The 15,872-nt window shown below is 45.9% G+C and overlaps 3 protein-coding genes across 3 annotated transcripts; 2 read left to right on the forward strand and 1 right to left on the reverse strand.

Moving 5' to 3' along the window:
- The first annotated feature begins 59 nt into the window (after positions 1-59).
- Positions 60-7,066, forward strand: ehd2b (EH-domain containing 2b). Its single transcript, XM_062473890.1, has 7 exons — positions 60-463; positions 1,846-2,323; positions 2,475-2,651; positions 3,855-3,952; positions 4,789-5,201; positions 5,322-5,486; positions 5,634-7,066. Exons 2-7 carry the CDS (start codon positions 2,103-2,105, stop codon positions 6,180-6,182), a joined length of 1,623 nt encoding a protein of 540 aa, XP_062329874.1. The 5' UTR covers positions 60-463; positions 1,846-2,102; the 3' UTR covers positions 6,183-7,066.
- Positions 7,067-9,134: 2,068 nt separating this feature from the next.
- Positions 9,135-12,133, forward strand: psmd8 (proteasome 26S subunit, non-ATPase 8). Its single transcript, XM_062473293.1, has 7 exons — positions 9,135-9,294; positions 9,740-9,812; positions 10,069-10,171; positions 10,300-10,465; positions 10,554-10,654; positions 10,805-10,916; positions 11,250-12,133. The coding sequence occupies exons 1-7, from the start codon at positions 9,184-9,186 to the stop codon at positions 11,385-11,387; spliced, it is 804 nt and encodes a 267-aa protein (XP_062329277.1). The 5' UTR covers positions 9,135-9,183; the 3' UTR covers positions 11,388-12,133.
- LOC134029238 (uncharacterized) lies at positions 11,693-15,285 on the reverse strand. The gene is made up of 4 exons (XM_062473292.1): positions 15,163-15,285; positions 14,200-14,985; positions 12,547-14,019; positions 11,693-12,360 (listed from the first exon to the last, which is right to left on the reverse strand). The coding sequence occupies exons 2-4, from the start codon at positions 14,958-14,960 to the stop codon at positions 12,249-12,251; spliced, it is 2,346 nt and encodes a 781-aa protein (XP_062329276.1). The 5' UTR covers positions 14,961-14,985; positions 15,163-15,285; the 3' UTR covers positions 11,693-12,248.
- Between the last annotated feature and the right edge of the window lie 587 nt (positions 15,286-15,872).

Below are 15,872 nucleotides of genomic sequence, written 5' to 3' on the forward strand. Positions count from 1 at the left end.
TATTCAGCCCTAACACCCCCCTCCCCCCTGTATGTACACACCCTCCTCTATGAATGCAAGGTCTCATCCCGGCCCTACACAGCAAGGTTTGAAGGTTTTCCCCAGAGCACTTGCAAGGCATCCCTGGAAGAGGAGGTGCATTAAGGAGAGAGAGGAGGAGGAGAACAGTTGTGTTTCAGTGTGTCCCTGTGTTCCCTCTGCTAGCAGATCAAGGACCGTTGCCAGACCCGCTCAGACCGAGCTCAGCTGAAACGCATTAAATCCTGGAGGAGGACCGTCCCGCAGTGATCTGGTGTTTTGACACTCTGCTGAGGGCTCATATTTGTTGACAAAAGTAAACCTGTATGTGCAGCAGCAGCAGCCCATCCAGGAGAGTCCTTGAGCTCCCGTCCTCCAGTTTAAACGTTTTTTCCAGACTCCAGAAGGCAGAGGAGAGATTGAAGTGCGTGGAAACTATTACCAGGTACAAACCTATTTCCATTTGTCTTTTTATGAATATATATATATTCTAGAGGTGTTCTTGAAGTGTAATTCTGTCGTCTTTAATGTGAAAATACAGATATTTTTTTATCTTGTCTGATATCGAAGGGTCACATGGAAATTGTGATAATGGAAAAAAGCAAGTCTTGATTGTGTTTCATCAGTAAAGCAGGAAGTTTTGGATGTAAGACCTAGCAAGAGCTCTCCCATGTCACTTTTTCCACTGCTTTGCCCTTCCGTTCATTCTGTAAACAAGTTGGATAATTTATGTGCATGTTAACCCTGAGCAAAAAAAGAATTGTTGATTAAAAACTGACGCTTTTACACGTATTCTGTTTTGAATGTTCTAGAAAGTTAACTCGATCCAGCACGGCAGGACTGTTGCAATTGTGGTGTGCAAAACCCACAAGGCATTTTCCGTCATCTTTCAAGTTTGGGAGTTCAACTCCAAGCCTGGCACAAGCCATGAGCTTTACTCATAGGAGCCCTGTTGAATCAGATCACACTGCTGTACCAGGAGTCATTTTCCCCAGTAGATGTCTGTCTTATGCCTCATGTTGGACAAACGCTATGCCAAGCCAAACCCCTTTTCCATCCATCTCTGGCCTTTGCCATTCTGACAAACCCCTCTTGGCTCATTTGTCTTGTGACATCTCCAGACTCTCTTGCCGGACAGAGTGTGTTCTTCAGTTTAAATGAGGTTTGCGATTGTGAGTGTCTCGCCACAGATGATTTCACTCCTGCTGATTTGTGGCTGATCCTTGTCTTCCCCTTTCCCCTCTTTACCCTTTGTTTATAAAAAAAGGAAAAGAGCTGCAAGCTTTTATCCAGATGGTTCGCCACCTCACGCTGTGACATGACTGCACTATTGATACCTGATCTAATGCTACTCCAGGCGTAGGCAGGGGTGATTAACAGTCCTCGGATCAAAGAGACAGAATGTGTCTGTGCATGTACAACTATCTGTCTGTGTGGTGCTGCGTATCTACCGCAGAGCCTGTCGGCAGCTTTTCACTGAATGAAGAATGATCAGCCACTCATTTAACATTCCGCTGTGAACAGCCCCTGGAAAACAGGGGGAACATCTTACTCATTTCAATGTAAGGAAATGAGCTGTGCCTGTATGCTGGGATGGGTGTGTATTTTCCACAGACGAACAGCCAACTTTTCCAGGCAAGCACTGACAATGCACTGTACTTTCTCAGTGGGCTAAAAGTCTCTCCGGATTCCACGTTCATAGGAAAAGTAACTGCAGGCCTCCTCGCTAAACAGGCCTCTGAACTTGGTTGTTTAGTCTGCTGTCCCTATACAGACACTTCAGATTACTCTAAATTTTGATGGTTGGTTTTGTTTTTCCTTTCTTAGAATACAAGAAGCCAGCAGAGTGACTTTCGACAGAAGGTGAAGACAAAACGTCCCTTTAAAGACAGACACAAGGCCCATTGTCCCTTTTGGAAGCAGAGGATAAGTGAGCGAAGTTCACATAAATACAGGAAACCCCTAAAGCCATTCCAAGGTTTCATTTGAAGGAAACCCTAGCCCTACACACAGAGGGGGCACAAGACACAAACACATCATTTAAGATACGACCTAGCGCCCTCCCATTCCTCTAGTCCATCAACATGTCACGGTGGGGGAGGAAGAATGTGAAGAAGACTCCTGAGGTGATCCGCACTGTGACCGAGGGGCTGAAGTCCCTGTACCGGAAGAAACTGCTGCCCCTCGAGGAGTACTACGGCTTCAACGACTTCCACTCCCTCAGCCTGGAGGACGCAGACTTTGACAACAAGCCCATGGTGCTGGTGGTGGGTCAGTACTCGACAGGAAAGACCACCTTCATCAAGTGAGTAACACTTAGGAAGAGAAGGCATTACTTCCACTCTGAAATATGATCAGATTTAGCAGTTGAAGTAAAGGTTTTCAGTATGTCCCTGGCTGTGTCATGCTCCAGAGCTGAAGTGCTGTGTGTGTGTGTGTGTGTGTGTGTGTGTCAGATACCTGCTGGAGCAGGATGTCCCAGGTAGCAGGGTGGGGCCTGAGCCCACCACCGACTGCTTCACTGCGGTCATGCACGGAGAGGTGGAGGGGGTCATCCCAGGCAACGCTCTGATCGTGGATCCCATGAAGCCCTTCCGCAAACTCAACCCCTTTGGAAACACCTTCCTCAACAGGTGAGAACAGGAGTTCATGGCCCAGTGTAGCTGATCCTACCAGGAGAGCATGCAAGATATAGATGAAAGCATCGAGATTATGAGTGAGCAGAGCAATTCGACCCCTCACCCCACATAACCCACTCCACGCCCACCTCCCCTTACAGACACATACACATGCCACACACACACACACTCCTCTCTAGAACCACAGGGAGGGGGAGAGATAACAGAAAAAGTGCGTCAGTTTTTTGCTCTGTGGAATTTCAAGTCTTCATGCCAAATTTCAGAGCGGGGAGGGACTTGCCTTATTTGTGGAAAAATAGTGAAAGAGAGCGATATCACAAGACAGGGTGATGAAAGCTGATTTACTCAGAGGGGTGCTGCAATGTGTGCCATCTCAGTCAAGGTCAGAGGGCTCCTCTGCCCGGCAGAGACAAATATATGAGATCAGAGACACACACTGACAGAGAGAAAGTGTCAGAGACACGGAAAGTGTCCGAGACACTCCTCAGCTGTGTTGACTGTCTGGGATGCCTTCCCTGCGTACTGTTCCGTTGATATAAACTCTGGCAACTGGTTCATAGAAGCGCTGTTTGCCTATCACACTCTGGTCATATTAATTACTGAGAAGTTGCCATTGGCAGGGCGGAGTAATCTGGGCTGGTGAGCCTCGGTGGTGACAGGAACACTCCAGAAGTTCCCTCGACACGGAGCTGTCTGTAACGCTCTAACTCTGACATCAGTGTTCCAGGGGAGTCCCTCCCCACCTACGCTCAGTGTGTTTGTGGGTCGTGTTTGCATCTCTCTTTTCCCTTTGACTTCCTGTCTTGGGGAACAGTGGCCTCGTTAAACGCTTCTGCGGCAGGAAGTGGTGATGTTGTTCTAAGTCCGACATCATTAGCAGGGTGTATTGTTTTATTCTGGCACTTGTGGCCATTTTCCTTCAGGAAACCCACAACATTGAGAGGCCTGGTTCCACACAATAGGCCCGACAGGGAGGGGCCCGACAGGCTCTCAGTCTGCTCCTTAGATCACACTCAGTGCCATGATAAGCAACAGCCATGTTGAACATGATTCACATTCTTTCCATTCATGTCAGTGGGACCGTTTCTTCCGAATGTTTGTTTGACCTCAGAGCCCCTCGGCCTGTGTCGGACCTACGTCAGCGATGCGTGACGAGCCTGTAATGCTTTCCTCTCTCGTCCCGTCTCCGTGTCGCAGGTTCCAGTGCGCCCAGATGCCCAATCAGGTCCTGGAGAGCATCAGCATCATCGACACTCCTGGCATCCTGTCAGGGGCCAAGCAGAGAGTGAGCCGAGGTGAGAGCAAGGGAAAAGGTGATGAGGGGGGCATGGGCGTGTGGGGGGCCACATCTCCAAACCTCCACTCACAACCTCCGTCACCTTCCCCTCACCTGGCTAACCCATGTGACCACCATGTTGCGTCAACCTTCCCCAGTGTGTGACTCGGCAGACGGGCAGGGAGAGGCATGCGACTCTCTGGTGTAAGGAGAGGAGCAATGGTTGTAATTAAGAAGAGGGAGAGTGCAGCCAAAAGCTTTCCACAAATTCCTTCAACACATGTGGAAAAGCACACTGATCAGGATAAACGCCTCCAAGCATGAAGTATCTGCCATTCTCTTATCATCCACTCCTCCGTTCATCCACCCTTTTATCTAGCCAGTATCACATACATCATGGTGCATGCGAAACTAACAAGAGCAGATATCATAATATAGGAAAAGTAATGGAGAAAACCACTTTTGAGCATGTTCCCAGTCTATTGTGTTATTTGATTTTAGCCTCTCAGTTTTGGAGTTTTCTCCTGAAGGTCTAGTTTGTTCACTTTTACTCTATAAATGAGGGAATGATCCCCGAGGCAGAGCGGGAGTCAGGATTGTGTAGAGCGATGGACGCAAAACAGACAGATGGAGAAAGAAATTCAAAGAACAAGGGAAAGACGAGAGGTGTGAAGGGACTATGTCCATGTGTGTGTGTGTGTGTGTGTGTGTGTTAGTCTGTGAATGTTTGTGTGTGTGTTTGAGAGAGAGAGAGAGAGAGAGAGAGAGAGAGAGAGAGAGAGAGAGAGAGAGACATGAGACATGTCAGATTCAAACTGTCCAACTTGACACTTTTACCCTCATCCTTTCCCACAGGCTATGATTTTCCGGCCGTGCTGCGCTGGTTTGCTGAGCGTGTGGACCGCATCATCCTGCTGTTCGACGCCCACAAGCTGGAGATCTCAGACGAGTTCTCTGAGGCCATAGGTGCACTGAGGGGCAACGAGGACAAGCTGCGCGTGGTGCTCAACAAGGCAGACATGGTGGACACCCAGCAGCTGATGCGTGTGTACGGAGCCCTCATGTGGTCCCTGGGAAAGGTGTTTGGCACCCCGGAGGTCCTTCGGGTCTACATCGGGTCCTTCTGGTCAGAGCCACTCTTGGTCCCAGACAATCGCAAGCTGTTCGAGCTGGAGGAGGAAGACCTGTTTACAGATATCCAGAACCTTCCCCGCAATGCGGCCCTACGCAAGCTCAACGACCTGGTGAAGAGGGCACGGCTGGTCAGGGTGGGTAGACGAGGAGCCCTCTCTTTTTCTTTTCTCTCTCTCTCCATCCCTTCCTCCCTCCTACAAGAATATCTCAGAGGATGGAGTGTTGTTTTCTGACGTTCCTTCCTTTGTTCCCAGGTCCACGCCCACATCATCAGCCATCTGAAGCAGGAGATGCCCTCAGTCTTCAGGAAGGACAACAAGAAGAAGAACCTGATCTACCAGCTGCCCGTCATCTTCTCCAAGATCCAGCTGCAGCATCACATCTCCCCTGGAGACTTCCCAGACTGTGCCAAGATGCAGGTGAGTCTAGCAACGCAGATACACAGTATGTCAATGCATTGGCTCTGAAGGTGTTCATCTAGCCACAGTCCTTACGGAGAAGGTAATGTGGTCACGCTGCTGAATGACGCCCTTGTTTCTGACGATGCATTACTTTCCCAACCTCAGGAGCAACTTCTGGTCCACGACTTTACTAAGTTCAAGACTCTCAAGCCCAGCCTGATGGCGGCCCTGGACGAGCTTCTGTCCACCGACATCTCCAAGCTGATGCCCCTTCTGCGCCAGGAGGAGCTGGATGCTGGGGAGCAGCTGGGGGTGCAGGGAGGGGCTTTCATGGGGACCCGCGCCGGGCCCTTCATGGAGGGTGACCCCTTCGCCGAGGAGAACGGGCAGGGCGGCGAGGAGGAGGAGGACTGGGTGGTGACAAAAGACAAACCCAAGTACGACGAGATCTTCTACAACTTGGCGCCCAACGAGGGGAAGCTGAGTGGCACCAAGGCCAAGGACTGGATGGTGAGCACCAGACTCCCCAACTCGGTGCTGGGACGCATCTGGAAGCTGTCGGACGTGGACCGCGACGGCATGCTGGATGATGAGGAGTTCGCCCTGGCCAGCCACCTGATCGAGGTCAAGCTGGAGGGCCATGGTCTTCCCCCTGAGCTGCCTAACCGACTCATCCCTCCCTCCAAACGCAGGCAGAAAGGCTCTGATGCATAGACTTACTGTTTCACACTGCTACTAGGGGCCTGCAAAGAATACCCTTCAAATGGCTGCCAAACTCCCACCAAAGTCTCCTGTTCTCCTTTCTAGTTACCTTGGCTTTCCATGCTCCATGTTCCTTTGTCCAGGATAGTCTTCGTATTATTTTTTCAAGATGGGTTCGCCAAACCTTTCCTAGCAGTCATCCATTTTATTTTTATAGCTAACTTTCTGTCAGCTGATAGTGTTTATTAGAAAAGGTTTAGTACTAAGATGGTCCATTAGTTTTACAATCAACATTCCTACAATGTTTACAGTATTATTGCTACAACAGTCGCAATACAAGATCACATTTTGTTTGTAGGTTAATAGCCTAAATTCACTTATTCAGTCATTTGATGTACTGGTCATTTCCATGTGTTCACATGTATCATAGCTTACTTAGTTTAGATTGTATTGAGAAACGCAAGAAAGAAAGAAAGAAAGAAAGAAAGTAAGAAAGTAAGCAAGAAAGATTTTTCTGATTTTGTAATACGCTATGCTCATTCAATTTTGAGATGTTTATAACTCTGACAGACTGACAGATGTTGGTTGAAGCTATAACCTGAATGCACTTCAAAAGGATGTCTTGCCTTATTTCCTTGACACACAATCTTCCTTCTCCACAAGCAGTATAGTATGTATTTTTGTGACTCACTTTTTTCAGTTCTTTGAGATTTGTAATTATTCTCTTTTTGTATGCACAAAAGCAAAACCAGTTTTTGTTTTTATAAATTTATGTCACATGCTTTGAGAAGATTAAAAGTATGAAAGATATATTAATATTTCACCAACTACTGTACACAGCTTCACCAACAGCTCCTATGTCAATTATCAATAGCAAATAAACTTCTACAACTGTGCCTTTGCTATCCTCAAGTAATTCCTTCAAGCCTTCTTTCATTCAATTGAAGGTGGACGAATTTCAGTGGAAAACTATACAACACTCACTTTTTATGTAGTCAATATTGAGCTATTGGTCATATGCATAAGCCAAATAGCTGCATAGAGTATTTAAAACCAAATGATATTTCCATTAAAGGTTCACTGCATTCACACAGACTGTTTCTTTCTCAGGCAAGCACAGCACGGTTAGTCTCCTAGTGACAGGCTGGATGAACAGTGAGTCACAGTCTGCCCTGCCAAATCTCCATACCACCATTTTCCAGTGCTCTCTCTCTCTCTCTCTCTCTCTCTCTCTCTCTCTCTCTCTCTCTCTCTCTCTCTCTCTCTCACTCTCTCTCTCACTCTCTCTCTCTCTCTCTCTCACTCTCTCTTTCTCTTTCTCTCTCTATCTCTCTCTATCTCTCTCTCTCTATCTCTCTCTATCTCTCTCTTTCTCTCTCTATCTCTATCTCTCTCTCTCTCTCTCTCTCTCTCTCTCTCTCTCTCACACACACACACATAAGCACTCTTCCACTGTGTCACTCTTTCTGTTATCTCCCCCCCCTCTCTCTCTCATTCTCTCAAACAAACCAAACTGACATTTTTTACTTAATCTCTTGGGGCCTCCTTGGTCAAACACGCATTATGCTCACCAACCAGTGCTCCATGTCATTAGGTCTTAGTTTTTGTTTACACTCAATGTACACTCACTGGTCCAAGTGCACCTGGTCAGAGAGCGTGTACGTATGTGTTCGAGTCTTTCAAGGTTGTGCAGGGAGGGGAGGTTTCCCTGCTTCCCTCCCTCTTCCACTCCTCCATGGAAAGAAACACAAATGAGAAACAGAGGCAATCCGCCCCATTCCTCCCCGCTCTCTGGTTTACTGTGTGACTCACATGTGAAGAATGCGGTGGGTTGGCCATAGTTATTAATATCTCCTTTTCTCTGGTCCGCTAAGTTTCCTCGGGCACAAGATTTAGACACTGTACCTTTATGACAGACATTAACAACATCCCCCTATTTGGAGTTTTCCTTAGGAACATGAGTAAACCCCTCCCTCTGTTTGGTGTGTGTGAGTGCCTGTGTGGGAAAAGAAAGAGAGAGAGAGAGAGAGAGAGAGAGAGAGAGAGAGAGAGAGAGAGAGAGAGAGAGAGAGAGAGAGAGAGAGAGAGAGAGAGAGAGAGAGAGAGAGAGAGAGAGAGAGAGAGAGAGAGAGAGAGAGGGGGGGGTGAAAGAGAGGGACAGGGAGAAAAAAAAAAGATGGTTAGAGCGATAGGGATGTAGAGACAGAGAAATAACATGTCTACTTAATGGCCTTTACTGAGTGTGAAAAGTTTGCAAGCGTCTAAAGCTTACCAGACTGCTACTTGCCAAGGACTGCCAGTACAGCTGAAGTCTTCTCATAGATAACCATGGTAACTATTTCCCCATGAGCATTTCTCAACCACACAAAACAAAATGCCTTCCCAACTTAACAATGTAGATCAAATGTCTTTATTCCCAGAGGAATGTTGACAATGACATGCGCAAGTAAAACACACAAGATTATAATACAAAACTATAAACAACATAAATTTACTTCCAAATATTTAACTGACGTGTTTTCTGCAATTTGGAAAATAGTATGTCTAGTCAGCCAGCCTTTAGCCGAAAGACCGTACCAGGCTCACCACATACACTCACACATCCGTCAAAAAGATATAACACAGGCAGGACTATCCCACGCACGGAACCCCCCCTGCGAGATCCCACTAAAAAGGGGACCCCTCATACGTCACAGGGTGTTTACTCGGGGAATTCCTCACCCAGCATGTGAGGAAAAGGTCTGAAATTACATTAAATATTTTACGTCGAATGGGCGCTCTCTGGCGGATAGATTTTTGTACACACTTTTTAGCGGTTGTTATTCATCTGAAGCAGAGCCATGGCTCTCAGCTGTAGGTGGCAGCAAATACATTTATTCAACATTGTGACTGGACTTTTTTACAAAGAAGAAGCAGATGTTACCTTAGCAACAGTAGTTGGTTGAAGCTGGGGTTTACGACAATCACAAGCCGTATTCTATACGGCCGGTGTCGTACATTTTGCAGAATCACCATGGCGTCTATGTTGAAAGAGACCGCGGGGCTGTATGAAACACTGAAAACGGAATGGAACAAGAAAAATCCAAATCTGAACAAATGTGGAGAAATTTTGAGTAAACTCAAGGTAAAGCTTGAGTTTTATATGCCTCAAATAATAATTTTGCTGTCATATCTATGATTTTATTAGCTGAAGACCACTCTAGCTCTAGCTAGCTACCGTAGCATTAGCTAGCATAGCTACACATTAGGCTCAGACTATTCCCTGAAATTGCAAGGGAACAGTCTGTAGTCATAGAATGTTTATGTTTACAAAATGTACGTTATGTTTAATCTCATTGCATGTCTATCCATTTCACCTAAACCTGCATACATTAGGAACAGCAATATTGTTTGGATTAAAACAAAGTCACCGCTTGAGTGCTCTCTATGATGGTCTTTCACGGAACTATACTTTACAGTCAATAGACAGAGCCCTCTCTGGAACTAAGCAGTGTGTAGCCGGCTAGCTAGCTAGCTGTTTCTATGTGTTTTTCATGTCAATACCTCCTCTAATACTTTGGTTTTTGCAGATCTCATTATTGGAACTTAACTTCTTGCCTACAACCGGGACCAAGCTCACTAAACAGCAGCTTATTCTAGCTCGTGAGTTTCAAACGGATAAAAATGTTATTTCCAAGGCTAATGTTTTTGCCTCTGTTAAAAATTGACTATTTAAAAATAGTTTGTCCATTCTAGTAACCAACTGTAACTATCAATAGTCTGATATCTTGACTCATCTTGATCGTTCAACTAGTTATAAATACATTAAAGTCACTTGCTTTAAGGAGGACTGATGCTTTGGCTAGCAGGGCATACAGCCCAAAGCAACCACAACTCATAGTTTGATATTTATTTGCAGGTGATGTTCTGGAGATTGGTGCCCTGTGGAGTATTCTTAAGAAGGACATCCCTTCCTTTGAGAGATACATGGCCCAGCTGAAGTGCTACTACTTTGATTACAAGTAATACAGCTCATTCATACCAGGGTGTGATTTGATCACCCCACTCAACTCTTTCCATGAACGTGTGATCTGTGTTCCCGGTGTCGGATTTCAAATATCCGTGTTGTTTTTTCTCCACTGTTGTGTAGAGACGAGTTGCCAGAGTCGGCCTACATGCACCAGCTGCTGGGCCTGAACCTTCTCTTCCTGCTGTCGCAGAACCGAGTGTCAGAGTTCCACACAGAGCTTGAGAGACTGAGCGCACGAGATATCCAGACTAACGTTTACATCAGGCACCCAGTTTCTCTTGAGCAGGTGCACCCCCACACGATTCTAGATGTTCGATAAAAAACATTTTTGATTTTATTAAATTGGAATTCATCTTTATGTTCTTTCTTTTCAGTACCTGATGGAGGGAAGCTACAACAAGGTGTTTCTTGCTAAAGGAAACATCCCTGCTGAGAGCTACACTTTCTTTATTGATATTCTGCTTGACACTATTCGGTAAGGGGGTGGGAGGTTTAATATGTTTATTTTGTTGTGTATTAAGATTCTCAACGATTAATTTACCAATTCAAAATGGCATCGCTGTAGCTTGTCCCAGTTCTAGACGAAGGATATACGGCTAACCTGTTTGTGTCTGTCTCATCTCAGTGATGAGATTGCCGGATGCATAGAGAAGGCATATGAGCAGATCCAGTTCAACGAAGCGACCAGGGTACTTTTCTTCTCTTCGCCAAAGAAGATGACAGAGTACGCCAAAAAGGTTGGTTTCTGTTCTATATTTAACTGTTCACAATATGTTCATCCTTCTACGTACTTGTCAGGTTTCCAAAGTTGTTGTGTTGAATAGTATTTCATCATTGAAATATTTACATTTAGTCATTTAGCAGACGCTCTTATCCAGAGCAACTTACAGTAAGTACAGGGACATTTCCCCAAGGCAAGTAGGGTGAAGTGCTTTGCCCAAGGACACAACGTCATTTGACAGAGCCGGGGATCGAACCAGCAACCTTCTGATTACTAGCCCTATTCCCTAACCGCTCAGCCACCTGACTCCTACATGACAAATATGATCTAATGTGTGTTTGCTTTGCAGAGGGGATGGACTCAGAGCTCAGATGGGTATTACTCATTCAGCACTCAGCAGCAGCGGACAGAAGAGGTGACCATCCCGTCCACAGAGCTGGCACAGCAGGTCATCGAATACGCACGACAGCTGGAAATGATTGTGTAGTTCATCTTGACAATCCCACAACACCACACATACACACACACACACACCAGTTACATAGCAATCTCCTTGTATGATATATGTAAACAAACAGTCAAGACTGGTTGATTTATCAGTTTCACTAAATCAAACACCCAGTCTGGCCTTTGGGCTTATACTTAAAAGGGATTTACTGAACCAATAAAACTGTGGCATCATTCAAGGGGCCAGTCTGTTCAGTGATTTCTAACAGGTCCACATCTGGAAAGTGTTGAAGAGTGTACATTCAAACTTTAGTGTTGAGGTGGCAGATGTTTGACATTGGACTGTTTTGATGGCAGAAAATTATTCAATTTGGTCAAGTTGAGTTATGACTGTTAGAAACGGTCCAATCTCAGTCTAATTACAAATATAATATTCTTCTCCAGTTTAGTGACTATAATAACTTTTGCCTTTCAGTGTCACACATAATAATGGGGAATTACTGAATTAAACCAAGTATTTTGGTATTCAGTAATCAGTTGTACTAAGTTTAAGCACCTCATTGTGTATACAAAGTTAATGGTTTTTCCTTGGCAGTGCTCACAGAACTCAATTTCAATGCCCTTGCCTTGTATCCTAGCAACTGACAAAGAGAATTGCTGTTAAAGTTTGTGGGTGTTTTAGTATCTACCTGTCCCCACAAGATGTTTTGTAATCAGATTGATCTGGAAAATACAAATGTTTCTCTCTTGATAAGAATGGTTCCAAAATAAACCTTTTTTTCCTGATCAAGTCTTCCTGTTTGGTTTCTTGCAATGTTCGACTCCATAACTCTTTATTCATTCTTTATTTGCTTGCAGTATTAAATTTTTTGTGAATGACTGAGTATTGCCGGGGCTCTTCTTACAGGACACACTCCCCTCCCCCGAGTCTCTCCTTCAGAGCTAAGGAAGCTGCTAGTGTTGCCGTGGTGACCCAGCGAGGTTCACACAGGTAGTTCCGGCTTACATTCAACCTGAGGAAAATCAATGAATGAATGAGGAGGGTGTGGGAACAAAACCGGAATAGGATCTATCATGTTTTGTATAGCCTATCGTGCACCGACTGATTTCACCACCCCTCTTATTTTTTACTTTGGATATTGTCATGTGTAGTTTTGCAGCTTGGCAGGAAACCATTGGAAGTGTGATGTGTGACTCACCACTTAGTGACGTTGCGTGGCAGCGCTGTATTGTTGTGCTGGCAGTGTGCCGTGCGGGAGCAGGACTGGTCCACAGTGAAGGGGTGCCAGAGGCCCTCTGGACGGGACGGGCGCTCAGGAGACGCCTCATCCGGTTTCTCATCCCTTCTGTTCTCCTTGACATCCGGTCTGGCTCGCTTCTCGTCGTCCTCCTGCGTGGCCTTGTTTGATTTGTCTTGACCGGCTGCTTTGTACGGCGGCTGTTCTCTTTTCTGGGTTTGAGAAGTGACTGTGGTAGCACCCTGAGCTGTCTCTGGGGCTGTGGGAGGACTGACATCTGATGTTGCTGATTGGTTGGTTTGTGTTTCAACAGCCGTAGGGGTAGTTGGGTTGTCTTTGCAAAACTCCATGAAGGCGTCAAAGCCTGAATACATGGATGTGTCACCCATCTTTGGCATAGTAAAAGGAGGACAGGGACATTTCATATCGGGTATTTCATCACCACAGTAAAAATGATATTCAGAGTGGGTGGTTACAGTCACCTGAGTACTGTCTTTTGTCGATTTTTCAGTAGAGTACTTCCTGAATCTTTCCATCAATATCTCGGACTCTGCTTCGTATTTGGCCTGAGTGGTTTTGAGTGGGTCAGGTTCACTCTTCTTCTCCTTTATAAGAGTGCTGCTACCCTGCTGGGAACTCTTCTTCTCTGAGGGAGGCTTGACTGGTTTGGTGAGGCCACATGGCGCTTCAGTGTTTTCAGGAGGGCCCTGATTTCCATTTATCGGTTGAGCCTTTGACTTAAGCTGGAGCCGTGTTTTGACTGTGAAGGCACGTCCTTGCTCTGACTTGGGACAGCAGTGGGGCACACTGCTGCCAGCTGGTTTAACGGTGCTGTTTGGGGCAATTCTTGTCCCCTGTGAATCAGCTGCTTTCGCCTGAGAGTTCACTTGAGCTTGGTTTCCCAGGTCTTTTTTCTGTTTCGGCACCTGAATCGAGGAGTGGTTTTTGATAGGTACTGGGATCGTGGTATGTTTGCGGCGCCCTGAATCTGCAGCCAGTATGGTGTCGACCAGGGTAGCTGTGCTATGCACCTGGGTAACTGGTGGTGTGCTAGGCACTGGTGTAGCGGTGGGGTAATTAAACATAGGGTAAACCATGGATTTAAAAGGCTCTGCATGAACTGACAGTTTAAAAGGCTCATGGGTGACCGTCGGCGCATTGGGTGTTGGGATTTCTGAGGTGTTGCTCGATGGCTGGCTTGGTGTAGCGAAGCTGGAGTCATTTCCTGGAGGATCCACAGCTTGCTTGTTTGATGATTTGGAGACTCGAGCTTTCTTCTGGGCCTTGGCCTCTCTGCGAGCAGCGTTGACCTTAGTTACCGGGCCTTTGACTGCTTCACTGTAGGGCTCTCCGTTGAGGGCCCTCCTCACCACGGCTTGTCTGTGTGGAGTAGGAGGCGGAGGGATACTCTCTTGTTTCATGATGTACTCAAACCTGTTGAGGGAGGAATACCAAATCACCTGTAAATGCAAGTTAGACATCGAGGCTCTCGTCACCTCAAAATGTGAACACACAAAATGTCCCTTTACCTTGCTAACAATTTTGATATGCATGTCGTATGCATTTATCTCATAATGTTAATATCATCATGTTAATAACAGACAAAGATCTAACCTGTTCTCTATCAGCTTCTCTAAGGTCTTCTTGGTGAGAGGAAAGTTGGGTGGCATGTTGAAAGAGAGAGATTTGTCTGACTCTGGGGATCCTGCAGTGTTCTTCTCACTTTCACCACTAGGGGCAGGAGCAGTCTCTGAAGGGGCCTTGGTAGTGCTCTGTTCTTTGGTAGGCCCTTGTGTCTTAGCTGGAGCAGTGGAGGTCTCGGTGGGGTTTCTTACGGCTGCCTTCTGCTCTACCGCGTGAGGCTTGGTAGGAGCCTTCTCGGACATGTCCTTGTGTTGACATGGTGGAGGAGGTGCATGAGCAGAAGTGAAGGCTGCAGGAGTCCGTTTCTGTGACTTGGATGATCTTGGATGCTTGTGTTCTGGGGCCAGGGGTCGAACAGGGCTTTTAGTCAGGTCAGGGGTAATGTCAATGACCCTGTGATCCCCATGTTGCATTTTAGGAGAATCAGGAACAGATGAAAATGTAGGCACCGGTGATGGGGTCCTAGGAAGGTCTTTAGTAAATGGAACTGAGGCCTGTGGGCCACATGGACCTTGCCCTATATTAGATGATTTAAGTGCGCTCTGAAACAGATCATCGGACATAGGATCAAACTGATCTGAGCAGGGAGGAGCATCTCTGGTTTTGGAGATGGACTTTGTAGGCTCATCAGTCTTTTCCAGTACCACTGGCTCAATTGTTTTTTCTCTCTCAATATCCTCCCCCAAAGATGAATCTTTGGGCTGTTCTTGCTCAGAGTGACTGTTGCCCATCCTCTTTCTCTTTCACTCGAGTTTCCTGAGAACATATAATACATATGTATGTCTTTCATTGATCTCAAAAGATATTCCCTTCATCACATTTAAAGAGTTACAGTACTGTACAGTAAGTACAGTAGCTATTCTAAATTAAAACTACTAGTAGTAGCTAACTGTAGCTAGCTGTAATATAGTAAATTTGCTCATCCTGAATTACCTCGCAATAAACCTCAGATTTGTCATAGCGGTTCCTTCAATTTCGGCATTAGATTAACCGGCAAACGTGTGCTGTATTTATGCGAGCTACAAACGTGAAATTAAGTGACACGAAGATTAGCAGGTAAATCTAAACTGGCAGGTAACTGTTGACTGTTGGAATTTGAAAGAAATTACTTGTTTTTTCTGCCTGGACATTCTTTTTGAGCTCGCGCCGGCGATATAAGTATACGGAGCAGGAAAGGTCAGTGTTTTTGACTGTTAAGGTAGCTACAAGAAATAGAAAGATTTCTCAATATCCAGCCCAAGTTTTTCATAGGCTCTTCGTTAAATGCTCAGCAGTCAACTCAGAATTGCGCTGTTGTCTGCCATCAATGTCGCTGTCCATGGTCCTGGAATGGGCGTCTCGTCTCGGCCCCTTATTGCTAAGTCTTTGACCTAGACCTAGCCTCCATGATATAAGTGCACGACCCTTGTTTTTTTTTTAAATATGCAACAACACATTTATTAGCCTAATAGGGAAAATGACTTCGCCTCGTGAAAAAAGTCGCCTTTTGTTTTCCCTTTTCTTCAAGTCGCAATATTTGAGAGTTCTCCATGGTGCTGGAACTTTTGCATCGCCCTTTGTGCTACAGTAGCCTACCCTTCTTAGGGTACTATCTACTATGAACTTACTTCTCAGGTAAATTATAAAGATATTGGTGATTGATA

This window comes from Osmerus eperlanus, chromosome 11 (assembly GCF_963692335.1).
Source record: "Osmerus eperlanus chromosome 11, fOsmEpe2.1, whole genome shotgun sequence".
NCBI lineage: Eukaryota > Metazoa > Chordata > Actinopteri > Osmeriformes > Osmeridae > Osmerus > Osmerus eperlanus.